The sequence below is a fragment of the Pogona vitticeps genome, chromosome 4 (assembly GCF_051106095.1).
Source record: "Pogona vitticeps strain Pit_001003342236 chromosome 4, PviZW2.1, whole genome shotgun sequence".
NCBI classification, from domain to species: Eukaryota; Metazoa; Chordata; class Lepidosauria; order Squamata; family Agamidae; genus Pogona; species Pogona vitticeps.
This window is the reverse complement of record NC_135786.1, coordinates 37761005-37788964: the sequence shown is the minus strand read 5'-3', so window position 1 is coordinate 37788964 and position 27960 is coordinate 37761005. Positions and strand designations below refer to the sequence as shown.

The window sequence follows — 27960 nt, the reverse complement described above, 5'->3', positions numbered from 1 at the left end:
TTCTTTCCCTAGATATATGAAGGAGGTATTGTTTTATTGTTTCAACAATGGAATGACACATTTTCATTCTTCAAAGCTTCTCAGTGGATGATTTTATTGTTGCTTTTATTGAATTCTCCTCTGATTTGGGGTATTTAAAAATAATTCACTTTAGATCAAATTTTATAGCTTCTTATTTTCCTGTGATTTTGCAACAATTCTGTTGTTTTTACATTTACTGCAAGCCGTTCTGCACATTTTTAGTCAGAATGTAGTAAAGTGATGTTTTAAATCACTGAATAGCAGGTTAGAAATATAAATATGTTGTACATATGACTAGAAATAGGCTTGAAAAGAAAATAGATAATAGCTGGACTACTAAATAGGATAGGTCAAAGGGTAGATGGCTGAACATAGAAGATGTTCTGCTAGATGGGACCCAAGGTGTATCAAGTGCAATACCTGGTTTCCTGTGCTGGCTGGATAGTTTAGTGAGTTAGGCATCTGGCCTGTGGAGTCAGAGGCTGGGAGTTCAATTCCTCACTATAAGCCCCAGAAGAGTATTGCCTTGGGCAAGCTGCACAGCCTCAGGGCATCCCCAGAAAAAGGGAACAGTAAACCGGTTCTGAGTACTCTCTACTGAAAACCCCGAAAAGGGTCATAAGTCACAACTGACTTAATGGCACACAATTATTATTATCTGGGTTCCTACAGTGGCCAACCGCATGCGTCCGAAAAGCCCACAAATAGGGCATAAGGTAACAGCTCACTCTTGCTGCTGTAATTTCCTTCAGGTGAAGATATCTAACTGAGATTTTGCCTAAGTCTCTGATTCCAACCACATAAAATGGACAAAAAATATTGTGTTGCTCCTGTTGAGAGTTTGGTACTGTACTGAATTCCAGTACAATGCACAGCAGGAAGTGCCAGCCGGTTCAGGCAGAATTAGCTAGAAGTTCCCTTTTTGTACCCGACCCTCACCAAACACTAGCACTCAAGAAATAACACTCAGGAGGCCTTTTTGTATAAAAAGAAAGAAATCTATATTCTACTCACGTAGATAAGCATTCAGAAGGTTTCAGGCAGATACAGAAAGAGAAAAGTAGCAAAACAATGTCCTTCTCCTTGGCCCACGTGGCTGGAAAGATCTCCAGGCTCAGGGAGCCATAGGTGGAGGTGTTACATCTTGAAAAGCGTGTGCAGGAATGCTGACCAACAATGGTGGTTCAAACACCTCATGGCCAGGAGGGCCGGAAACAGGGGTGGAGCCTCCCTACCCGGGAACAACAAACTCCCTCTAATTGGTCAGTATGTAAACAAACAAGCAAACAAGTTAGTTTGTGTTGCAGGCCCTTCCCCTTTGAAATTTACATCTAGATTGCTTGATCATCCAACAGCTCCGTAATTGCCCAGCAGACAGTAGCATTTTTCAACATGCTATGAATTACACGTGTTGTATCCAAAATATTGAGTTCACTCCAGAGCCTGACAAAGTTATCGTTTAGACTACAGTTGTTAAAATCTCTCAGGCAGCATGGCCACTGCTGGCTAAAGAATTATGGAACATAATAGTGCAAAGCACTATAATAGTGCGAAACACTATTTATTGTGGATTTATTCTTGGCCCTACGTGTATGGAAATTGTTTTGGGATTCCTGCAAGGTTCATCTTGCTCACCAGCCATCTGTGATAGAGAGATAGAACTGCTCCCCCAGCTAACACCGAAATGAGGAGTATGAGCTAAGATGTACTAGTGGTTTTTCTGCCCAGGAAAGGTAGCTGGGAAGCCCAATCACGCTAGAAAGATGCCATTTGTTGTTGCTGCTCCTTGTTTGATTCATTTTCTTTCTTTCCCTCTGTTAACACCCAATTTCGGTCCCAATTCTCTGGTGGGGATAACAGACAAGATGGTGCATCAATCAGTCTATATGTAAGCCAATTTATTAAGCATATAGCTGGGCTCTGCTCCTAAAAGGCGGACCGGAGGCCCCCATCAATCATTGGTAAAGCATTTTATAAGTTTCTTACACAAAGGACAATAACGCATAACATCCCCTATTGGTCTCCTGAACCCTAATCTAAAATCTTAAAGTTCATTGGTTAATGGGTGCCCGTTGGGTCATTCTATTGGCCGAGATAGATGTAAGAAAAATATCCAAATTGTATCTCAAACCCCCCTTTTTGGACCTGTGGGTTATTGGAGTCAATAAGTTGTGTATTTGTGTGACCCATTGTGTATTTGGTGAAGCATCTGCTTATCTTTAAATATGTTAATGACGGATTGTCCTCCAGATGAGCCATCTCGGTTAGTGTAGTTACAGTCTTGCAAATGATTGCTGTGAATTCCTGAGTGAATTATACATTGTTATTCTGAGCTGGTCTTGAATGGGGATTCTTACACCTGGCTTTCTCCAAGCGGGAGGGGTCAGGAGTACCAAGTCAGGGTAGCAAAGTTAAGACAGAACAAAGACTTACTAAACTGAAATACTGGCACCTTAATACATCTAATGCAATACAGGATTCATAATGTATAAAGACACATTCGTTACAGACAGCATACAGAGAATGCATACAATTTCACAGTAATACTGGCCATGGTGGTTACATAAGGCATAATTATTTTATAATCATTTTACATTCAAGCTATGTTAAAACGTAGTAGTAGAGCGTCCTGGCAACAGCCCTTTCTTCCAGATGCATTTATGGCCTTGGTGATACCATGCCTTCATTGGCTTTGAATTCACGATTACACCTCCACATTTATTTGTTATTTATTTATATTATTTATATGTCATCTTTCTTCCCATAGGAAAATTCTTTTCATTGGCTCACAACAATTGAAACTATACAATAATTAACAATTTAAAAATACCAAAGAAACTGCATTAAAAAAAACCCAATAAAATATTTATTCATATAAAAACTAATGATTTAAAACAAATTTTAGAAACCTTTTTAAAATATAAAATCTCTAAATGTAATGACTAAAACATTCCTGAGACCTCCAGTTATTGCTTAAAAGTCTGTCTGAAAAGGAATGCCTTTGCCTGACAACGGAAGGACAAGAGTCTTGTTCATCGCACACAGACACCAAAGAATTTTCCCATATGACATCACAAAGGCATACTCCCAGGTCTTAGCTTGTGGCCTTGATACCTGAAGGAGTGAGGCATGCATACCTAGCAATCCTATTGGTCACCCTGAGATTTTTTCCCCTGGCCTGAAAGAACCCAAAAAGCATATTCCTGAAATTTCACTACTGCCATGAAACTTGGCAGCCCTACATCTGGTGTACATGTATGACCTGTCCTTTATGGATGAAGTATTAGCTCACCAATAGAGCTCATGCTTTGCACATGGAAAATCCAGGCACAATTCCCAGAAGCTGCTATTTTTAAGAAAAGACCAGTGAGAACTTTTCCTGGAAGAAAAGTAGTCAAAGAAGGCAGTGCTCAGCTGAATGGACAAAAAGACTGGAGTGGTATAGCACAACTCCCAGGGCTGGCCCTATCATGAGGTGATTGCCTCAGGCAGTAAAGGATAACTGCTATGGAGAGAGTTAAAGCAACCGTGAAAGCTGTCTACAAGTTATGCCTACCTTCCTCAACCTGTGCCCTACAGATGTATGAATTGCAACTCTTATCCATCCACAGCTACCTGCACCAATACATCTGGAGGGCCATGGAAGGCTCGCTGGTACTATCCAACTTCCCTTTCAGAGGGCTGCCTGTTTCAACTTATTGCAACAACACAGTTCTCTTAAATTTGGTAGCTTAAAAAACAAACAAACCTTAACAACTTAGATGCCAACAACTTCCATGCTGTGGTTTCAGGTGATATTCCTACTGTATACTCCAGTCCATTTTCTCTGAGTAACAACAACAAGGCACACTTGGGCATTATCCATACCATTAAAATGGAAATGGTTGGTTGCCACATCATTTAAGGGTAATGTCTAGGCCTGTGATATGTGCAGTAGTTATGTACCACAGGCTTATGATAATAAAGTAGATTGGATGTAAAATGAAACACTCTTCATTAAACTTACAGAACTTTTGGTCCCTCCCCAAACCCTTCAGGGGGGTTGTGGTTTTGTTTTGTTTTTGTTGTTTTGGTTACTACTTCATACTGATTGGAGGAATTTAGCACAATGACATTTCCCAGGGACTTGAAGACATTCTAAAGCAGTGGTTTCCAACCTTGGGCCTCCAGATGTTCTTGGACCGCAGCTCCCAGAAATCTTGGCCAACACAGCTAGTGGTGAAGGCTTCTGGGAGTTTTAGTCCAGGAACATCTGGGAAACCAAGGTTAGTAACCAGTGGTCTTAAAAATAGGATTTAGCCACCAGAGGGAAACAGGAAAGAGTTGAAGGGACCCCTCCACATGAGCACACTGAAATGGGATTTGCACAAAGTCATTCCAAACATGCACAACTCCTTCCTTGCTCTCTTTATGTGTTTTGAGCCATCTTTTCATTTGCTGATCCTTATTTCTGCCAGACACATTGCCAAGGCAAAGTGAGGTTGAGTCGCAGCTGGGAAATTCCTGCAAAAAGCGCTGGTGTGCATGTACGTTAGGGGTCGTATGCACCCTTGTACAAAAAATACAGGCAACAAAGGTGGCGACAGAGAGATGCAAAGACAGCCAAGTTGACCTGTCTGCTACCTGTGCTGCGTAAACAAGGACTGAATGGGAAGGGATGTTGATGCAGGGAGCCACTAAGTAACTGACTCTCCTGGCACCTGTCCCTTTGCCTCACCCTCTTTGACTTCTTTGAGCCTCTCTTGTCCTCCAGTCGATCAGATGCCACCCAGACCCACTGTTTGTTTTCCCATAAGTGCCGACACAGGAAGCCGAGTTGTCAAACAATGGGCAGACTCACTGATGACTGGAAAAGAAAGAAAAAAAGATTTACTGCTGTGGGTGGGTTGCCAAGGGGCATGCATTCATTGCTTTAGAAACTGCCATCATTGTCCTGACTTTTCAACAGCCAAGAAGACATGTACAGGCAAAGAAAAAAAAGAGGGAAAGGGCGGGAGGAGAGAAGAAGTTCCAGTTTATTATGGACACAAGACTTTTTGTATGTGGGCAGGGAGTAGGGTGGGGGGACAGAACAAAAGTCTCCAGACCATCTATGACACTTTGTATTGAAGCTTTCCTTAGATCCTAGGCTGATACTGTATATACTATATAACTAGACAGGGAAGGTATCCTATTTCGACCTGAAACTTCTTCCTTGTTTTGACATAATTGATGCATCCTTTGGAAGCACTGGGGGCCATTCTGCATGATCAAAGAAAGCAGGCCTCAACAGCGTTTTAGGATTAATGCACATCTCTTTCAAGAGACAATAGGACTATCATGCAATGGAAGGAAGTGAAGTGGATAACCTTGTTCAGGGGGATAGGTGGGAGCTCCCTTTCAGAAATCATGTCCATTTGTTTATAAATGGGGAGGAAATCGGCATCAGCACTACAGAGATTACATCCTGTAAAAAAGATAAATGGATGATAGATAACAAAATGAGGCATAATGAGAACAGGGGAGAAAACTACTGCTATTAGAATTTTAATATTAACTGTTGCAGAAAAGCTCCCAGCATATTGACTGGATAGCTCAGTGGTTTAGGCATTTGGGAATTCAATTCTCCATTGCGCCTTCTGTGAGTAGAGCCAACCTGTGTAGCATTGGGCAAGTTACACAGTCACAGGGCACCCCCCCCCCAGAAGAAGGGAATAGTAAACCCCTTCTGAGTATTCTCTACCTTGAAAAGCCTGAAAAGGGTCACTATAAGTCAAAACTGACCATGACAGCATGTTGTTGTTATTCTCATTAGGAATGCTCCTGTTTTATATGTGTATAGCAGAGGAGAAGATATATCATTTTTTGCCTGGTAACACTAATGTAAACCTATACCTCGTCTGCAGCTTCCCTTTGAGAGATATGGTTAATTTCCTCATAATTTGGAAGTAAATAATTAGAAATTAACTCGTTACTTGTAATTAATCAATTTTCTCAGTAAGGAAGGCCTAACCAAACTACTTTACAATTGTAATCAGGAATAGCCGATCCTCTTGTAGTGCAGACAGAGAGAGAGAGATTGAGAGAGAGAGAGAGAGAGAGAGAGTTTAAGTAACTAAACATTCTTCTTTTTGGTTCTTTTCAGAAACACAAAAGTAAAACTTACTGTTTGGAATTGCAACTATAATAGTAACCAGCTACTTTAGGCTTAGAATTATCAGTCTAATTTCTTTCAAAAAGTAATTTCCAAGCTCTGCATTTTTATAAATACAAAGTGGGTTTTTAAAAGTTGTACAAATGTGTTAACTTTTTAACAGAGCTGCTACGTCCAAAGGATTGACCTATCTTCGAGATGCACAGATTCTCCATAATGAGTAATAGCTACAGATTTGCTAGTATTAGTAAGTAATACTGCTGCTGCTATGATTATTGTTCATAATAACGACTGCCTTTTTGGAATGATCCTAAAACAGATGGACTATTACAATGTAAATATTTTTGGGCTGTTGAAGACATGTTGTCTGGTACATTGTCTGTGCATGTGAGAATTCCAAACATTTCCTGTGTGCACATTTCCATGATTAGAGTGGGCAGGTGGCGGGGGGCAGGAGTTTTGCACCTTTAATAGCTATGTAGGAAACAGAAGCTAGGCAGCTAGAAATTACCACGCAAGCTTCTCTTACTGAAATTCTTCTTTCTGTATCATTTCAATATATGCAGGACCTATGTCCTCTTCTCCATCAGGCAACCCTGTGTCATTTTGCATTGCAGGATTCTTGAGGTACAAAGTATAAAAAGCTGTTTACTGTTGTCTTCATTGTTTACCATTCCCTACACCAGTGATGGTGAACCTTTTTGAGCGCAAACTGCAGCACAAAATCAAGTTATTTATTTCAAAGTGCCAATGCTTCAATCAAAACCCAAATGCTGAGGTTTTAGTTTAGAAGAAACAACTGCTCCTGCACTGCAAGGCTTAAATGCTTGTCTTTTTTTTTAACCTATGGGCGGTATTAAATAAGTGCTTACTGGTCCTCCAATCCCCCTTTGGGCAAGACCAGTAATGGTAGCCATTGCACCCCTCTGCTGGACCACTGCACCAGCAGAGGGGAGTGCCGAAATCCAGGATCAGAGGATGGGTAAGTATTTTTCTATGATGACTTATGGCTCGGGTGCCCACAGAGAGCTGTGTGCCTGCTGTGGCACGCGTGCCAAAGGTTCGCCATCACTGCCCCACACACTACTAACAAAAAGTTAGCTTACGTTTCACTGCCATTGTCTGGGAAAGGTTCTCTGTCAGAAGTATTTTCTGTTGCTTCTGTTGCCCTGTAGCTGCCCATTGAAATTTCTCCACTTCCATCACCATGGAAATTATTAATTTTCTTCTTCTGATGCAACCACTAATTCCTGAAGAGGGTGAGTGCTTTTCAGCCTGATGCTTCAGCTTTGACCATTCCACCTTGAGTGACCCTGCTAGTAAGTTTGTAACAGTATTACACTTAACTTCCCTGACACCTTCAAGCCCCTTCATTAAGGTGTGCCTCCAAGGCCTAATATGCGATGAAAAGGAAGTCACAGCCTTCAATCTGCAAGGCCTGAGCAGGCCTTGTTGATGACAGGACCTTTCCGAGATCATTAATTGACAGGGTTATCATATGACTTGACAATGCATAACAACAGCAACCCTAATTTACATGAAGCAATATGTGTGAACTCAATAATGTGGCGAACAGGAAGTTCTGGTATTGTAAAATGCATACTTGAGTGCTGCATTTCTTCCCTTTGTCACGACCTCAGTTCAGCTGAATTATAAATGGAAGGGACTCCAACCAGTCAATCCGTTCCCACTCTTTCAGCCCAAATGTATCTGGTTTACTCCCCTCTTTAGTAAGTGATTTTTAAGATTGTACCACAGGCCAGCTGCACCTCATAATGTGTGTCCCATTTCTTTTCACTGGAATTCACAGTCTTCTGTTGTGAGGTTAAAGAAACCTTTCTTCTTCAATGAACTCTTCTTGTGAACGCTGTTGCAAGATTGTTTTATATCACTGAAGCATAAGTGTTTAAAAGCTACTTTGGGACACACTGGCTGTGCTTTATAAAGGAGAAAAGTAAACCCAATTTCACATTCCACAGAGATACCTGCCAAGGGTTTTCTCAGTATAAATCACTCTGAAGTGTTAAGATCCATGCAAACTAGTTCACACCTCCCGAGTGAATTATTGCTTTCTATTCCTATTTGAATGGAGTTATGTATGCCTTCTGTACTGGAGCTAGGAGAGGGCCGCTTCTCTTACTTATTTTGGCAGAGAACACAGCGTCTGGGAGAAGAGTGGATTTAAAAGTCGCAGCTCAGGCACCGTCTCGCTTTTTAAGCAGGTGTCAGATTATGACAGGGTTTTCCCTTCTCAGGGCAACTGCTCTGCAGATGTCTCATTATTTCTAGAGACAGTAAATGGCCTGGAAACCATTTGCCTAAATACTTCAAGCTGCCTTGTTTCTTATAGTCAGCAAGCTCTTCTCTCCCTATCCCAGTTTCTTGTATGCTTGGCACTATGGGACATGGTCTGCTCCTTTTTTGAAACCCACCTCCCTGCTGAAGGCTCTTCCGTCTGCCAAAGCTTACAGAAATCTTTGGGCAACTCTACTTCATCTGAATGAGAAACAAAACTTGGCAAAAGTGCCATGAGTCAAGCTAGGGATAAATGGCAAGGCAGGGCATCAAAGAGCAGAAAGCTCTTGGATTCTTGGCAGAGATATGGTCAGGAGCAAAGCCTTTGAACTAAAACGCACACATCACACCACAGAACTGCTCTGACTTCACCATGTAGCTACAGGGGCACCCACACAGAAACACACACCCTCATCACTTCTGCTATTTCTCAGGGAACAGATTCACCCAGAATGTTAATCTTCCCTAACTATAGCTAACAGGGTCTACTCTGATCGTAATGTTAGGGACATGTGCAATGAGATTTCCATTGGCAACAATTCAGTTAAAATCATAGAATCATAGAACAGTGAAGTTGGAAGGGGCCTAGAAGGGGCCTATAAGGCCATCAAGTCCAACCTCCTGCTCGGTGCAGGAATACAAATCAAAGGAGGTTTGATTTGCCAGGTGGTTGTCTTTAAGTTTCTCTTGAATGCTTCCAGTGTTGGAGCACTCACCACTTCTCAAGGTAATTGGTTCCATTGCTGGCAGCAATCACCAAACTCTTGTCTCCACATTGGCCACTCCTTCTGCCAAGATGAGACCTGCCATCTCTGATGCAAAAGGTGGCTGTGGAGGAAATGGCCTATAATAAAATAATCAAATTAAAAATGTGTATGTAGCTGTTTCACAGGGGCTCAGATGAGTATAAAGCAAGTTCAACTGGGTTCTCCTCTAGTAGCATTGGAATCAATATCTTCATGTTCACACACCTGATGTTCACTACAGAGTTTTTTTACAGGCCTACATATTTACCACATATTTAGCTTGGCGATTGTGCCACAAGTCTAAAACATCCCACCCCTTCACTAAAACCTTGATCCTAAACATTCAGGATCAAATAAGACATTAGGCAAAATCTATATTCCTGTGATTAATGTGCTTTATTTCCGGGGGGCGGGGGGTTGCCTCAGATTTCAGTAATCAGATTTGCAGAGTCAGCTCATGACTGCCTTCCAATAACCAATCAGAAAAGAAATCACAATGGAATGGACAGAGTGTATGGCAAAAGCATACACGCTGGTAAACATAACTACTTTCACCATCTGAAGTAGCACAACTTCTAATTTCGTACTAAGCATAGTCTGTTCCTCAGTGTCTCATTGGAATCTCCATCCTTTACTTTCGCTTTTCCCAAAGCTTGCAGAAGTTACTTTTTGGGTTGTAATTTCAAAAAAAAAAAAAATCTTAGAATCATAGAATAGAATCACAGAACTGGAAGAGACCACGGGGCCATCAAGTCCAAACCACTGCCGTGCAGGAACTCCATCAAAGCACTCTCAACAGATGGCCATCCAGCCTCTGTTTAAAAACCACCAAAGAAGGAGACTGCAACCGCACTCTGAGGCAGCAATGTTCCACTGCTGACCAGCTCTGACTGTCAGGAAGTTCTTCCTGAGATTCAGGTGGAATCTCTTTTCCTGTAATTTGAAACCATTGCTTCTTATCCTAGAGTCTGGAGCCGTGGAAAACAAACCTGTCCCTTCTTCGTCATGACAGCCCTTCAAATATTTAAACATGGCTATCATGTCCCCTCTTAACCTTCTTTTTGTAAGGCTAAACATTCCCAGTTCCCTAAGCCGCTCCTCATAGCCCTTATGCTTGTTGCGAATAGGGCAGAATAAATCTTGGCCTACAAGTCTGTTAGCTTTATGAGTTTTGCATCAAGCATTTGATGTGAGGAGAAGCCAGTGTTTGGAGAAAATTCATTTTGGATCACAGCTCCAAGAATCTCCACAACAAATATTTGATGCCAGGAGATCTTGTAGTCTAAGATTTATGCTGCCTAACTCAAAACAAGCATAACAACTCTATTTCGTGTGCTGGCACGAGAAATATGTATATATACTTAAGGATCACAGAAACTTTTTTTCTGAATGAAAAAACAGAGATGCAAAAAGCAGGGGAGGGCTGCAACATCTGGAACACCCAAGCCATTGATCATACTGTCTGGGATGTTCTGGGAGATTCAGTCCAGAGAAAGATTTTTTTTCTCCTATCAAGCAAATCTTTCTGGCTAAAATTGATGGTCTATGAGATTGTTTCTGTTCCGAAGAAGGCTAAGCAACCTGCTTTATGCTACAACTATTCTACTTGTTTTACTCATTTCCCACTCTTGTGAAATTGTTAGTTTATCTTCATCAGTGATGAGAATCTGTTTGTGTTAACCTCCTTATCCTAAAATGGATCCCAGTTTTAGGTTTATTGTAAGATGAACATCCTATGGAAACTTCTGATGACATCTGTGTTTTCTCACAGACTCCTGAAAAACTTTAATATAGTGAGAGCGGCTTAGTGATTCAGTTTCTGTCATTGGAATGTGTGCAAGAGATGGAGTCAAGGCACTGGTCATTATGTGTATGGGTTTCGTTTTTAAATGTAATATCTGCCCATCCATGGGACTCAAGTGGATAAAACATGCACACATTTTAAAAAATCCAGTGTCAGACAAAATTTTTTTAAAAAAACCATACAGAATCTATTAAAAACGTTGCATGGAAATATGTAGAAAATTTTAAAAATCATGAACTGGAAAGAAGGAGAGTTGGAAATGGTACCTCAGATAAGTGTGATTATTTCTTATCATGGTTGGGTAAAAGTTTGTTCCCATTCTTCTTAGCATCTGCCTCTAGAGAGGTCTGGAGAGTTACGGAAATGGCAAGAGAGGTTAAATTAAGAGGGGCGGGGGAGAAGATGTAATGCTCATCCAATATAGGATGAAAGGCTGTCACACAGAGGGAGGACAGGATCTGTTCTTGATCATCCCAGAGTGCAGGACATGTTACAACAATATGGCAATTATGAAGTTGGAAGGGGTCTGCATATAAGGCACCGAGTCCAACCCCTGTTAAATGCAGAAATAAAAGTCAATGGATATCTGCCAGGTGGTTGTCTAAATTTCTCTTGAATGCCTTGAGTGTTGAAGCACTCACCATCTCTTGAGGTAACTGGTTCCATTGCCGTATTGTTCTAACAGTTAGGAAGTCAATGATTCTATAGCTTTTATTCCAAGTGCACTTATCATTTACTTCTTTTGTAATTTACAATTCATCCCAACTTTCATGGTGCAAATCTTTCAAAGCCAGGTTACAAGTAATTTATAAGTACATTTTTTTTAAAAAAATCACAAGATTATAATAAATATTGCTTATTTATTATAGGTCTGTGTGATATACTTTTTTGCATAGCGTATATCTATTCCACACTGTTTGCAGCCTTCTGCAATATACTATATTTTACATGTCTTTACATGATACATGCAAGATGGCTGTAAGTGAGAAATGTGTAGGTGAGGAACATTTGTATGTGATATGTTCAAATTGCCTGGGTCTTAAAGAAAATCAAAGAACCAATTCTGCTTTGAAGTCCATAGCTCCTCCTCTTTTCTGTGCATGTTCTTTAAAAATTTTCTGCCAAAATCTTGGCAAGTGGATCCTTTGCTTAGGCAACATTCCTCAGAACCAGGACCACTCCTCTGAGATGCATTCTTTGGCCCCAGCTGAATTTAATTTGGAACGGACTCTGCAATAAACTGAGTGATTAGCAGGCACATTCCTAAGATTGATGAACAAGCAAACAGAGCAATAGATATTAGAATCAAACTTTTTAAAATCCCCAACAATTATCTTTTAACATCCCTAGTGAAAATATTCTGACTCCTAAATACAACTAGGAGAAAGCTGAAAGGGTAAATGTTGGAATTATTTTGGGCTTGGAGTGGAGTTAAGGAAGATTTCCAGAAGGACTGAGACTCTGTTGATCACCCATAATTGGGCATGCTGTTTAGGCCGGATGGGAGTTAGAACCCAACACATTTCCTGCCCTTGGTTTAGGTAACCTAAGGCAACCAAAGGACCTCATCATGTATGTTTTGCAAAGTACAGTTTGGATCAAAGTTGCCATTTTTGAAAAGGAGCTCTGAATTACTTGTGTTAAAAATTTGAAGTATCCTCTCCACCAACACGAAGATAAGTGGTGGAGAAACCTCTATCTGTCTAATTTCTGTTTTTCAGGTTCTGAGTCTAGCACTGTGATTTTAATCCTATATGCAAAAAAGTAATATAAATGTACAACTTTGATCTTGACAGCGGATTGTTTTCTTTCTTGTCTAGACCACTTTCAGAAAACTTGTTTTGTTCTGCAAGTTTGAAAGCCTAAGAAATTATTTTAGTATTATTTTTCCACAAGATGATTTGAAAAATGGTAATTGAAATCCTCTTGCATAGTTCTGCAGACAGAAGAAACTTGGTATAACTTTCAATGGCAAATTGTTGCCAACCAATGATTCCCCACTTGAATTCTGCAGTATGTGCCAGTCAGGGGAGCCTTGGAATGCAACCAGGTAATTTTCCACTGTGAATTGTACCATTTCCCTTCCACTCGTGTAAGTATTCACGAAGATCCTGGCCATTATAGTAGATATTGTAGGTTTTAACAAGAGTCAGGATCAGTATGTTTACCCATATGAGTCAGGACCAGTATGATACTTCTGAAATGGCAATGTCATATGCAAAATAATTGCAATATAATATTGGTATTGAGTCTGTTGAGATTCCTTGTGTTGTAGTGAATAGAGTCACAACCTGTGATTCAGGAGACATGGGTTCAAACTCCTACTTGGCCATGGACACTCAGTGGGGAACGTCAATGTTAAAAGCACTCCTTAGTTGGCTCACATATCTTGAAAACTCTATTGGGGTCAACATAAATCAGATGAAACTTGATGGAATTTAAAAATACCATTTCAGGCTATTGGATTTGGCTCTGGAGAAATTCTACCTAAATGCCTGCAATAGAATCACCAACATTTTTATTCTGGTGGGCTTCCTCTACTTTTAACAGTATTTTCATCTGGTAAATTTCAGATGTAATTCAACCAGAAAAAACAAACAGGCAAACAAATCACCATATGTTCAATGGGTCACTGGGGAAGTCACAATTTTGGCACCTATCCTATCTCTTAAGGTTGTTATGATGCTAAAATATCACTCATTTACAGTTTTGTATACTTTTTTTAAAAAAAAAAACAGTTCCAACCAAAGTAGAGCCAAATGGATTTTCCTTGGAATTTAAAATTACATGTGCTTGCTCCTAGCAACATCAACATCCATCACTGATGCAATATTTACTGAAAATTCCAGAGGGGAGTTAATGGGAGATACATCCAAATGTTTCTGGAAAGGGGTGAAGTTGTTTGTTTGGTTCATGTCTACTTCATCAGCCTTTACTGTTCTTGGCACCAGCTTCCTATTTTAACCAATCAGGATAAACTCAACTTAGTCAAAGACTGATCTATGGAAAATATTTGGAGCAACCAACCACCAAAAACCTCTCCCCAGCTGGAAAGGAAAGAAGTAAAAGGAACATGGAACAACTGGCCTAATTTCTGATGGAAAAATACATATACACTGTGACACAAGTCACATAGCTCTCGTAACTTATGGTTCCACTAATTTTGTTACTTTCCATGTAAGCCAATCTTCATCATTCCAGAGGATCATAATATTAGATTTGAAAATGAACTTGTTATGCTTTTCATTACTTTTCTGCATCTAGGTTGCAGTACCAGTAATTTGCTGCATAGCACATTATTAACGTGTCTTTCTTGTTAGCTACAGAGTTCTCAAACAGTGGTCAATTCTGATATTACACTGCAGAAATATTTACAAAAAATACACTTCTCTTGCCGCTATGTATAAGGGGGGAACCCTGCCTCCCGCTCTGGTCCCAAGTCTCCCATGACTTCAGCACATTGCAGAAGATGCTGGAGCAGAACGTGGAACAATTCAGTTTGTAAATGAGATCAGCCAGACCAATTAGGCTTCTTCATCATCTCTCGAGAACTGAGGGGTTTTTTAAAAATTCAAACAGTTTCCCTAAAGCCACCTTCCTCTCTATATGATAGTGTACTGAAAGGCTAACACATGAGGGTAATAGCAGCCATTTTTATAACATGCCATTCTGGCAGTGTGTGCTGTGATTGTTGCTGTTTTCACCGGACCACTCCTTGCCAATTTACCTCGAAGCAATTGGCAAGAGATCAGAGGTAAGGCCCTGCCAGAATTTTGTGGAAAGGACAATTTGCTTTTGTATACCTTTGTGAAGTTCCAGAAGCCATGGAGGGGGTGGGAAAACAAATCTCTTGAGCTCTAAAAATGCATTAGGGAATTGCTCAGGATTGTTGCCATGTTATCCACAAGATCCAGGTGCAAGCCAACTCTGCCACCACAATAACAATGACACTGTTGTCTGTCACAGTGCCTTACAGTTGTGACTTCCACTATGGAGGAAGTGGGTGTTCAGGTTATACAAAAACACAACCAATGATGTGCTCTACTCATCAGTTTTGACTGGAGCTGTGGTAAACACAGGCTGAGCCAGTTGTGCACATGCTGGTAACACTGAGTTTAATCAACCTGGATAGATTGTTTGACAAGCCACTCTGAAGGACCTATATTTCTGAGCCCAAAATTTCATCTGTGCCACTCTTTGCCATAAGAACTATCTACCACTTGTCTTTCTAGTGAAATTTCAGTGGCTTTAGCAGAGCATAAAAACAGAAATTCGTTTAGTCGTTTAGTCGTGTCCGACTCTTCATGACCCCATGGACCAGAGCACGCCAGACCCTCCTATCTTCCACTGCCTCCCGGAGTTGTGTCAAATTCATGTTGGTTGCTTTGCAGACACTGTCCAGCCATCTCATCCTCGGTTGTCCCCTTCTCCTCTTGCCATCGCACTTTCCCAACATCAAGGTCTTTTCCAAGGAGTCTTCTGTTCTCATGAGATGGCCAAAGTACTGGAGCCTCAGCTTCAGGATCTGTCCTTCCAGTGAGCACTCAGGGTTGATTTTCTTTAGAATGGATAGGTTTGTTCTCCTTGCAGTCCAGGGGATTCTCAAGAGCCTCCTCCAGCACCACAATTCAAAGGCATCAATTCTTCGGCGGTCTGCTTTCTTTATGGTCCAGCTCTCACTTCCATACATCACGACAGGAAAAACCATAGCTTTGACTATTCGGACTTTTGTTGGCAAGGTGATGTCTCTGCTTTTTAAGATGCTGTCAAGATTTGTCATCGCTTTCCTCCCAAGAAGCAGGAGCCCAGGAAAATAAAATCTGTCACTGCCTCCATATCTTCCCCTTCTATTTCCCAGGAGGTGATGGGACCAGTGGCCATGATCTTAGGTTTTTTTATGTTGAGTTGCAGACCGTTTTTTGCACTCTCCTCTTTCACCCTCATTACAAGGTTCTTTAATTCCTCCTCACTTTCTGCCATCAGAGTGGTGTCATCTGCATATCGGAGGTTGTTGATATTTCTTCCGGCAATCTTAATTCCGGCTTGGGATTCCTCCAGTCCAGCCTTCCGCATGATGTATTCTGCATATAAATTGAATAAGCTGGGGGACAATATACAGCCTTGTCGTACTCCTTTCCCAATTTTGAACCAATCAGTTGTTCCATATCCAGTTCTAACTGTTGCTTCCTGTCCCACATATAGGTTTCTCAGTAGATAGATAAGGTGGTCAGGCACTCCCATTTCTTTAAGAACTTGAGCCCAGCCCTTAATCAAGACTAAATGCTACACTGTCAGAAGGTACCTTGAAAAATGGTGTTGGGGTTCTGAATGGGAGTCTAAAATGATGATGAGCAAATCATACTTGGGATTTGGCACATTTTAACCCAAGATGGAAACAAGTGAAATGCAAGAATGCTACTCCTTTTAAAAACTGTCAACATGTCAGAAGGAAACAATAATTAATTGTACTGGCCAGTATACTGTTGAGCTTCCATCGAATAAAAAGTCCTGCCAATGTACTAATGCAGGTTTGTAGTGCTTCTGAAAGCATAACCATTAGCAGGTGGAGGGCTGGCATTCTTAAATGGAGATCACCAATTGTAAATTGGCAGTACTTGTGCAAGAGATAAGATGCTGCTCTGGTGGGACTTTCTGCTCAGTGGGAGCTTCATTGGATATTGATCCAAAATATTAAAATTAATTAATGACAACTGCTACCATTACATACTAAAATATTAGTGCTAACCCTAATAGATTGTTGAGTTATTTTCTATCTTGATCATTACCCTTTCAGGACATTAAAAAGTAGACCATTTCTCAAAACAATAATTTTCCACTGGTGTTCTTCCTTTGATTTTAACAAGATCAATGTAATCATGTATATAACATTCTATACCTTTAACTTCAATTTCACAAAGAAGAGTCTTCCAAACTAACACTTTTTAAAAACAAAACTACATCTGGGACAATCCATATGGTAAATGTATGCCCCTGAATGACTCCAGCTATAAAATCCAGTTTGTTGAATAATTTCTACATTTTGTTAGTATCCTGTGTCTAAGATAGGCATGCCTGGCAAGATTCATCTGGCCAATAACTTTGCACATAAGAGTAACCTCCTGGCAAACCCTATCTGGTACTTGCTTTGAAGAAGTGGAATTTACCCATGAAAGTTTGCATATTGTATGATTATTTTTTTATTAGTGGCCTATAAAGGTATTGCCTGTTCTTTCATTTGTACAGTATTTTGTACATGGTTCTGTCCTTTTATTTCATATCCATTCAGCATTTACAGGGTTAAAAACATGACCAGCTGTTTCAATAGAGAAAAAGGCAAGTAGACTGAGGTGCAGTTATACTACGAAAATGAATTGAAAAATGGGTCAGGGTTTTGAAGTCAGTTTGAAGTCAAGGGGTAGTCATGTTTTTTGGGTTGGTTTGTGTGTCCTCTTGGGAAAAAGTCATTCCATTGTTAAACTGTGTTATATATTAGTCAAGGGGAGGGGGGGTTACATAGACTTTTAGAATCATTGCATTTGAGGCTTTGTCCTGCACATGCATGCCCTCATGCTGGCTGCCTCTCACAGCCGCTAGCCACTGCTGCTGTGGCTAGCGGCTGTGTAATACTTTTTACTTCAGTATGGCAGACAGAAAAAAAAAAATTAAAACAGTGGACTGCAAGCTTTCCCTACAGCCTATAAGGACTACTTGCACATTGAAACAGACACACACACACACACACACACACACACACACACACACACGAGAGAGAGAGAGAGAGAGAGAGAGAGGGTGGAGAAGGAGAGGGATTGAGGGAAACATGCAGCCGCAGCTGCAGAAAATGAAGGCACACCAGTGAGTGACAAAGAGAAACTAACCAGAGAAATTGACAAGCTTGGCAGCTTCTAGGCTTGTGAGGGAGGGAGTGCTTTTTGCTACCCAACCATTCTTTCTGTGCTGGATTTCTTTTCAGATTGGACTGCAAAGTTTTCCTGCAGCCCAAAACTGCAAGAAAAGAGTGAGGGTACAAACTCAGGTCAGTTTATAGTAAACATACAGTAAACCCTCATAGCCACTCTATCAAGAATTACACTGGACTGGAGGTTGAAGAGCAAGACTTGTGTTGCCCTTTTGGCAAACATTTTGCAATCTGGAGCAGTTTTTTTCTTTGTTCTCCCACTCAGATCAATGTACTAAACCCTACTGAAATATTATTGCACTATTCAGGTTGAGTGTATGTGTGAGAGTTGAAGGCTGATGGCTGCACGGGCTTTGAGTGGATAAGTCACGCAGTGAGGGTGCTACAAGTCCCCTCCCACCCCGAGATTACAGCCATTTGTGTTCCCTCCATTTGCAGTAATGGTCTTAGGTTTGTTTTTTTTTTTTTTTAAGACAGCTCCAGAAACATACAGGTAGTATCACAGAACCAGGGTACTGGAATGTCTCATAAAGGATATTGTGTGGATCAGTCCCAAGCAGCATTGCTTGGATACAAAACAGGTCAGCAGGCTTCTGCTCACCCCTTGTCACCATGAAAAAACAGGTTTTCATTAGAATCTTGTGAATCTTGCTTTTCTAACGTCACCAAGCCTACCATCTTTCTACTTAGCACAACACAGGTTAATTTTTTTTCTTATTTACTTTTGTCCAGGCGCGTGAAGAATGTGTTTTGATTGTATATTTTTATTTTAAGATCAGAAAATTTACTGATTTGTGTAGAGCAGCTCCAGAGAGAAAGGAAGGCAATGGGAGTCATGACAAGGATAGAGCCTAAAGGTGTCCTCATTCAATGCTGGGTCCAGGAGCTGGAGGAGCCTTGCCCAAGATGCTGTCAGTGGACTTCTCTACCGAGTGAGCTATGAACTCATTGGCATCTGCACTGTCCATTTAATTGCTCTCAGTCTATACAACTGCTCAGTTAAAGGGAGAAGACTCGATTAATGAAATATGAGGCTTGGGAGGTGCTCAAATAGGCCTGCTTGCAATGCTGAATCTGCTTCGGTTGCAACTCAATATGTGCCAGAGCAGAGAAGGCATCTGCACTTGTGGAATTGAGATGGCCACAAAATGTGAGTAAGGGTGGGGAGACAAAGCAGGAGGAACTGGAGAGTATTTGATGGTATCCTGGCTGTGGGATTCATGGGTGTTTCTTCTGCACTGCGAAGCAGGCTCTAGGGATTAAAGGTTTCATGAACATGCAGGAAAGTATTGTATAATCCACACTTGCCCAGGTGTACTCCTTCCATTCTCAAGTGTATTCCTTCCATTCTTCTCAGTCAAAATGTTCATTTGCTACAGAGAGCATCTTCCTAATCTTCCTCATTATTCACTTGCAGGGAGAGAGTATCTCCCTCAAATCCACATATGTCTGTTTAGTCCTGAATATTGGACTAAAGTCAGCCTGAACAAAGTTACTCCTGCAGATTCTTGAAACTTCAGGCACTAAAGGTGATATAGAAATATAACTGACAGCACTGGTCTCACCTGTAAAGATGAGAGCTAACCTAGGTGCAACCATTAACACACAGAGCACAGTTGAGCCTTGTTTTCTTTTTCACTGACAAGTATTCAGGTGGGGCCCAGTCTAGACTTGTACCACCAAGGGTGGATGAGGGAGGCTTAAACCTTCCTTCTTCCTTATAATTTTTCCTTCTCTATGTAGGTGTTTAAAAGGAATAAAACTTCCTTTGGTGTCAATGCAGTCCCCCCCCCACCTCCGTACTTTTAAACTAGAAGCATGAGAGTCAAAATTAAGAAGAGAAAAGATCCTCCTACAATTGTCCCGGTTTGGGTTGGGCACTTATGAATTTACTCTGGAGAAAGAAAGAAATTGAGATTCAGCTATAAATTATATATCAGTCATATCACAGCTATATATTATATATCAATCTTAGCCCTGAGGCTAAACAACACCTGCACAGCCTTGTGGCATAGTGGTTAAGTTGCAGTACTGCTGCCAAGATTCTGCTCACAACAATAAAATATGGTTGGCCATCCAGAAGCTGGACGATTCACTTGTGAGCTTCCTGATAGAGGTTATGACCTATAGTATGCTGAAAGACAGATGAAAAGAGATGGAGATTAGTGGAGTTTAGTATTTTTTTTTTCACATGAGATATGCTATAGAAGAAATAGCAGTAGTTATTCTTCGTGTTAGATGCGTCAAGCCATCTTTGACATATAGTGACCTTATGAATGAGCTACTTCCAAAATGTCCTGTCCTCAGCAGGCCTGCTCAGCTGTTGCAAACTCAAGACTGTGGCGTCCTTTATGGGACCCATCCAACCATTTTGTCTCCTTTTTTATCTCTCCGTCATCAATGTTTCCCAGCATTGCTGTCTTTACCAGTGAGTCTTGCCTTCTTATGATGGGCCCAAAGTATGACAAGCCTTCGTTTTGTTAGCAGCAAAAACCCCTTGAAGTCATTTGAATTTATGCACCAGAGAAAAACAAGAAACTGGAAACCCTGTCAAACAATAGAGAGTGTGCACTGGAGCTTTTAATGAAACCCACAAATACCGTGCCATAGGCCTGAGCAACATCAATGTTAGCCAAGCCACAGTTTCCATTTTATCCTTTAAAAAAACAGTTGTTAAATGCACTGGCACAAACCTGTCACCCTTCCTCCACCCTGATATGAGCACAGCTTGAAATTAACTTTTGCTGAAGAGAAGAAGAATGAAACATGCTTCCCAGCTTCCAGAAGGCCTGCTATGAAGTGATGACATGAATAACTCATGGTCTGAGTAGAGTCGTGCCTGAAACTTTAGGGGGCATTTGCCACTTTTCACAAAATACCTACGTACACTGGGCTATTATTTTCTGTGTCATCTATTGGTTTTCTGAAATCTATATTTCTGTCCCTAGTACTTTCCTCAGTTTTTATCAGAGGAGAAATATTGGACTAAAGTATTGATAGAAAGACTCCGAATTCATCTCTCAGTTTTTCTTTCAGTTTAGGGGTTTTCATGGAGAGGTATCCAGACAATTGTTAGAGCCCAAGATGTTTCATTCCAGTTCTCTCCCCACACTGTGATGAAGGACAAAAAGAATCTTCTTGTTTACTCTGTCACTAGCATAGGCATCCTTCAGTCTCAAGAGATTATGGTAACATGCTCTGTATCGAGGAGTGTCCTCTCCAGAGCATGAAGCCCGGGTAAGGTAATATGGAGGATAGGCTGTTACCCAAGCAGCAGATCCCCCCTCTCCACATTGCTGAAATGGTCCAATGGAAAGGCAAGAGCCAATACAACTGGTTCCAGCAATGTCGCAGGAGTTGGCAGAACGACACATGCTGCCTTCGGGACTCCAGCTCTGGATTTTGCCTCGAGGTTAACTCCTGAAGCCTTTTCCATGAGTGGATATAGCCACAAGGCAGTGGAGGTTTGAAATTGGAGTTTTCCTTCTCCTAGATGGGCTGCCTTCCATGGCTGACAAGCCCCACCTACCCGGCAGTCACTAATGGAGTTTATATTTACATTTTTATTTTTCAAAGATATAAAACTTTGAAAGGTCTGTGATAGCAATGAATTAGCTGGAATGGACATTAGCTAGATTTTTTGTTTTGTTTTCTGCAATATTAGTAATATTCAGATAATTAATAAATACATTTGGGTAGGCTTAAAGGCACTTTTAAAAAAATGCTATGTGTGATGATGTACTTAGTATTTTACAGTATGTATGTATGTGGGAAGCCTGGTATGAAGTCTACAAAATATGGCCTCTCATGCGCCAAATGATCATCAAAAGCAAGCTACCCTGAGGCTTTTGGTGTCCTTAAATTTAAGAAACGTATCACTGAGGCAGAAAACTCTCAGTGGACTGTGTGAACTGATCAGGGAGTGGGGGAGAATGTATTTCTTTTTGCCTTTTGGGCAAAAAAAAAAGAGAGAGAGAATTATAACTAAAAGCAAAGGTAGAAAAGGCTTGTTTATGATAGACAAGGGACATCAAAGTATTTGAATTAAGTATCCCCCTGAGGGACAGATGAATTATTAAGCTTGACTCTGAGTAACATGTGATTCAGTTTCTAGGAATTTTATCTTAATTTTCCAAGGTGTATGAGCTTGGAATTCTTTTGGTAGACAGAAACTTGGTTTACACTGCTAATGCCTAGATAGAACAGCTTAAAGGAACTGACCTTTGAAGGCTCTTCCAGAAAGAACACTTGTACCTTTTTAAATTCCTTTGTTGAGTACTGTCCCCAACAGAAATTCCCTCAATACCTGGATGATGTTCTTCTTATTGGGCTAGATACAGGGTTCCTATACGTCCCCAAACCCCGGGCTTCTATTTTGTACTGCTCTGTACTGAGGGTGGAGTTTAGTGCTATGACACTTCGCAAGCATTAGCATTAGTTTACTTTTCTTAATCTCTCTTCCACCAAAACTATTGTTTTGTTATAGTTCTGGTGCAGCAACAAATAATGAGAAACCCCCAAGGGAGGCTGTTCTGGAAAAAGGTTCCACGGAACAGCCAGCAAACTAACCGCATAAGTAATCCTGTATGGAAAGTACTGTCTTTTCCTCTTCTGCTGCTGTTCGTCCATAAGGGGCTATGCATGTGGGGGAAATACCATCTAATATTGTACAGGAAACATCTTTATAATAAACAATGAAACTATTTGGAGAGGTTGTGGTGACTTTACTGCATAGCATAACAAAGAGAAATAATTTTATTTATTTATTTATTTATTTATTTATTTATTTATTTATTTATTTATTTATTTATTTATTTATTTATTTATTTATTTATTTATTTATTTATTTATTTAATTTCCTTTTTTCACTGTTAACTGAATATTTTGTAAGTTAATTGCCCATGATTTTCATTAGGTCCTGGAGAATCTGAAAATAGCTCCTTTTTGGAATTTCTGTACACGTGTTGTTGTTTTTTAAATTAATTTACAAACTAATATACATAAATGGTTCAGGTAGCCAGCTCAAGGTTAACTCAGCCTTCCATCCTTCCAAGATCGGTAAAACGAGTGCCCAGTTCAGGGGGGTGGCACAAAGTATTATTTGCATAATTATGTTGTAAACTGCCCAGAGAGTACTCTAGTACTATAAGTCGAAACAATAAAGTTGAAGTACATAGTACACCCAGTGCTTGACTTCTCTCCCTTCCTGACATTAAAAATCCATTGAATGCCTAACAATTGGCTGCTCTTTCAGCACATGCTAAACCTGCTGGCAAAGTAGCTGCTTCACTCTCCTTAACAGCAGGGACACCGTACCCTGCTCTTTATACAGGAAAGCTCATAATTCCCTCATAGTTGAATATGCAAGGTTGGATAGGTCACTTTCAATGTTCCCTGCATTCTTCACTGCATGCTTATGCAGGCAAAGACCAGACTGCAAATCTCACTTTAACATCCTTGTGAAGTCTGTATGTTTGAAATTGTATTGCATCTAATCCAAGGTCTGTTTTCTGTTTCTTTTACCTTTTGCCTCTCAGGGATTTGAGCATGAACAACATCAGTGAGCTCATGCCTGGTGATTTCCAGCATCTACGCTTTCTAGAAGAACTGTGAGTATAACTAAACTTTAAAAGGCCAAAATCTTTCTCCCCCTGCATGCAACAACACAGTCACAAACATTGTGACAGCTGTTAATGACTAATTAGTGAGGTGCCAGCTGCCTGACTGGTTGCAAGCACACAACCAGGCATACAACTGACGCCTCAGTTAGTTCTGCACCTTAGTTACTGCAACTTCTGTGGTTGTGCTGCTGTGTCTCTATGGGCGTGGGAAATAATAGGATTTTGGACCTATTGGTTTGCCTCCTCCCCGTACTTCAAATTATGAGACAAAGTGATATATGTTCAACCAGCAGAATTTGGCCCATTAAAGAATTTGCTTGAAGTGCTTTCAAATGTCAGGTAAATACAAGTCTTACTCAGCAATCGCCATCTTGGCACAAATGCTGTATCAGTAAAGGTTGCTGACTCCAGATTTCTTGGGAGAAGTTTGTGATAGGTTCTTCTCATAAATTGTGCTACATTGCACCTGACATGGTGGTCGGGAATTGGGATGAACACGCTGTAGGCTAATAGTTATTCACCACTTTTAATAACTAAATGAGAGGTAAGCTTGATGTTAGGAAGCATATAGTCTCCAAGGCCTACCTTTCATCACACTCTATATTAAACCACAAGAATAAAAGTTGGACCATTTCATTGGCTGAGCTGAAAAACCAGCAGCTTTTGGCTCTCCCATTCCTTAAAAGGTTTTTGTTTGTTTTGTTTTGTTTTGTTTTGTTTTGCTCCAGTTGCTTTTTATTAGAACAGTTCAATTGAAAACTATTGCCTGGGTTTGTTTTTCTCCTGGCGATCCTTTTTCCTTTCTTTTTGTGCCTTCAAAATGTAATCCTAATGACATAGACTTTCTGATTACTGATAGTTGTGAATTACTCTGAGAGCCCTTTTTAGTAAGGAGGGTAAAATGTTTTCTGATAAAAAAAAATTCTGGATATAAATTAAAAGTTCTTTTAAGTCAAGGGTAGGCTACTGTAGTCCTCCAAATATTTTTGGATTACAATTTCCATCTTCCCTCACAGGCTAGGACTGATGGAATTTGTAGGCCAAAAACATTTGTAGGGTCTCATAGTTGCTTACCCCTAGTGATAGACTGTTGGTGAAATAGAGAGTCTAAGTAATCTTGCTCAGATTTATCCATATTTTAAAAAAGTTATATGAGTGATCTCACTCCTTGTACACATGACCCAAAGGGGGACTATCTGTCTTGTAAAACAGAAGAAGGGAATGTGCATCCCTCTAGATATTACTGGAATAGAACTCCCAGCATTGTTTGCCATTGGATATGTGGGTTAGAGCTGTTGGGAGCCATAGTCCAACATTGTCTGAAGACCAAATATTCTCCTCCACTCTTCTAAAAAAGATAACATACCATCATATAGATATTTTTGGAAGAAGATATACAATGGCAGAGGCCTGTGAATGGTATTGTTCCTTATTAGTGACGTCAAAGACATTATCTGCTAGATGTCACACACAACTGGCTGGATAGCACATTGGGTTGAGGGTCTGGGTGTAGAGCCAGAGTTTGGGAGTTCAGTTCCCCACTGTGGCTCCACAAGAAAGAGCCACCCTTAGCCGCGAGCAAGTTGCACAGTACCAGGGTACCCCCAGAAAGAAGGAATGGTAAACCTGAGTACTTAATATCTTGAAAATCCTGGAAAGAGTTGCCATATGCTGGGATTGACTTGATTGTGAAGCATAGAGAGAGTTCTGACTCCTGTCCTCTGAAGATGCCAGCCACAGAGACTGGCGAAATGTTAGGAAGAAAAACCTTAAGAACACGGCCAAACAGCCCGGAAAACCCACAACAACTATCGTATCCCAGCTGTGAAAGCCTTCGAGAACACCTAGTACTCATCAAATAAATGACAAACTGAATGCTAATATCCAGGGGAGAGGTGAGGGAGAGTGCTTGGTAGTTTTGTATTGTTTTATCAGGAATTTTAAATGGAAAAGAAACATGCAAATTTCATCTCCGAATGTTTCATGAAATTATTGAATTGATGTTTATGTTACTGATTATGTTCAAGTAAACAGTGTCACTGCTAGCTTTGTTGTGTGACAAATTGTCATGCCCATGGAAACCCCAAATGTAACACATCATTTTCAATGCATTGTTTCTAAGCTGTATAACATCCTCAAATGGAACCAGCCCTTTAGTACAATACTAACACAATGCTACCTGCCCATGGGTTTGTGCATATATGGTTTCCTGCTAATTACTGAGGCCCTGATGTCCCAAAAAATTGCTCTTGCTCACCACTATTGCTATTTCCTCACTCTCTTAGTTGAACAGACACATCATGAGAAGCTCAAAGAGGAGCTGGGGCAGCCACCACTGTCTGCTCACTTAACTGCTCTCTCATCCTGGGTGATGATGAGGTTTGGCCCCATAGACAGTGGAAGAGAGGCAGCCAGTGTGCCAATAAGAGTCTTCTGTTACATGTTGAGGCAATTATCATGTTTTCATATACACACTAATGGAGTCTGAGCTAGCAGTGAGTGATCAAGGAAAGACCTTGGGTTTGAGGTGGAAAGCTCAGTAAAAACTTCAACTCACCATATGTCAGAACTGACGTATCTGAATGCTATGCAAAGGGGTATTCAGAAAAGGACTGAATATAAAACTGCCAGTACTTCTGAACAAAACTGTGGTGTGACAGCAGTTAGAATTTGGTGTAGAAGTCTGACACCTCCTCTCAAAAAGGATGATGGAAAGCAGAAAGGGAGGCAGAAAAGAAAAACAAAAGTGATCAGGGGCTGAAGCAACTCCCCTACTAGGAAAGCCTGAAAAAAGTTATATTAAAGGAAAAGTTGATAAAGTGTGGAGAAAATTGGTATGGGGAAGTTTTTCCTCTTTCTTTCTTAATAAAAGAACTTGAGATTGTCCAAAACCATGGGATCTAGAAAAATAAGCTTAGAGGATGATTAGACAAATTCATGGAGGTTAAAAGATGGGTGGCGCTGTGGGCTAAACTGCAGAAGCCTGTGCTGCAGGGTCAGAAGACCAAGCAGTCGTAAGATCGAATCCACATGACGGAGTGAGCGCCCGTTGCTTGTCCCAGCTCCCGCCAACCTACCGGTTCGAAAGCATGCAAATGCGAGTAGATAAATAGGTACCATCTCGGTGGGAAGGTAAACAGCGTTCCGTGTCTAAATCACACTGGCCATGTGACCACGGAAAGATTGTCTTCGGACAAACGCTGGCTCTATGGTTTGAAGAGCGGGATGAGCGCCGCCCCCTAGAGTCGGACACGACTGGACAAAAATTGTCAAGGGGAACCTTTACCTTTACCTTTACTAAAACTATCTGTGGCCAGTATCTTACGAGTTATTTGTACCAGCATTATGTGCAGTGGCATAAATTGAACTGGTGAGCAAGCAGTATGCCTTGAATACATACTGTGAGGAAACATGAATGGGAGAAGGCTTTTGCTCTCTTGTCCTGCTTGCTTATAGGGTCCCATTCACATTCACGTTGCCAGCCACTTTGCTAGATGAGAAGCAGTACTTTATAGGCCTTTGGTCTGATCAAAAAAGGCCCTTCTTATGTTTTAATGAGCTGAACTTAAGCAGTCCAATAAAAGGGGACATGTCACCTTTGAAGACTAATATTAGCTCCAAAGAAAGTGTGTAAAATATAATGGTCCTGTTAAAATGTCAGCCAAGAATCATTATATGTATCATCTTCCAAATACATGCACATTCAGGAAAATAAACCACTGTAGTTTTCTGACAGAAAGTCATCTTTGGTTCATTTGCATGTACCTAGATTTTTATTTTTATTTTGGTCACTTTATGACTGGCAAGTGAAAGTCTGAACTGACTGAGCTGCAAAGCCTTGCGCTTTTCATAAACCATACATGACTGATGGTGCTTTTATCAAATTATGATGATGTATCTGTGAGCCATCCCTACCCTTTTCAGAAAAAAACCCCAAAAGAAGCCTTAATACTGTCTTTTCTTAAATACAAGATGAAATTGACATTGAAAAGGCTCACCTTGAGGGATCATACATCTCATTTCTTCACATGAAGCAAAGAAATAAACATTATAATGAGGTGGCAATGTTAAAAATGAAAAAAAAAAATCAGACCCAAATGTAAACACATTGTCACTCCTTTAGCTGAACTCTCCAGAGACGGTCCTTGAGGAAGGATCAGAGCTAGCTCAATGCTAAGTCCCCAGTTCCAACCTCAGAGAGCTGATACCATGATATCAAAAGCTGCTGAGAGATCTAGGAGTACCAACAGGGTGCATTTGCCTCTTTCAGCCTCCTTTAAAAGGTCATCCTGCAGCATACCCCATTGTGGCCTGAGTCCAGACTCAAGGCAATCCTGCTCCTCCAAGTATAACTTCAGCTGATTAGCCACCACTCTCTCGATCACCTTGCCCAGAAGTGGTATATTTAGTGATCAGAGAGA

The 27960-nt window shown here is 40.7% G+C and overlaps 1 protein-coding gene and 1 long non-coding RNA gene across 3 annotated transcripts in view; one reads left to right on the top strand and one right to left on the bottom strand.

The window, feature by feature from the left end:
* The window catches only part of LOC140706546 (uncharacterized), a 49966-nt gene extending 23485 nt beyond the window's left edge, over positions 1-26481 (bottom strand). For both annotated transcript variants that reach the window (XR_013545090.1, XR_013545089.1), the window contains exon 1: positions 1036-26481. This is a non-coding gene — a long non-coding RNA (uncharacterized LOC140706546). The remainder of the gene's footprint in view (positions 1-1035) is intronic.
* LGR6 (leucine rich repeat containing G protein-coupled receptor 6) overlaps positions 1-27960 on the top strand; it is a 157619-nt gene that overhangs the window by 27751 nt on the left and 101908 nt on the right. The window contains exon 2 of the mRNA XM_020782370.3: positions 23456-23527. Within this exon, the coding sequence (XP_020638029.2) occupies positions 23456-23527 (72 nt within the window). The remainder of the gene's footprint in view (positions 1-23455; positions 23528-27960) is intronic.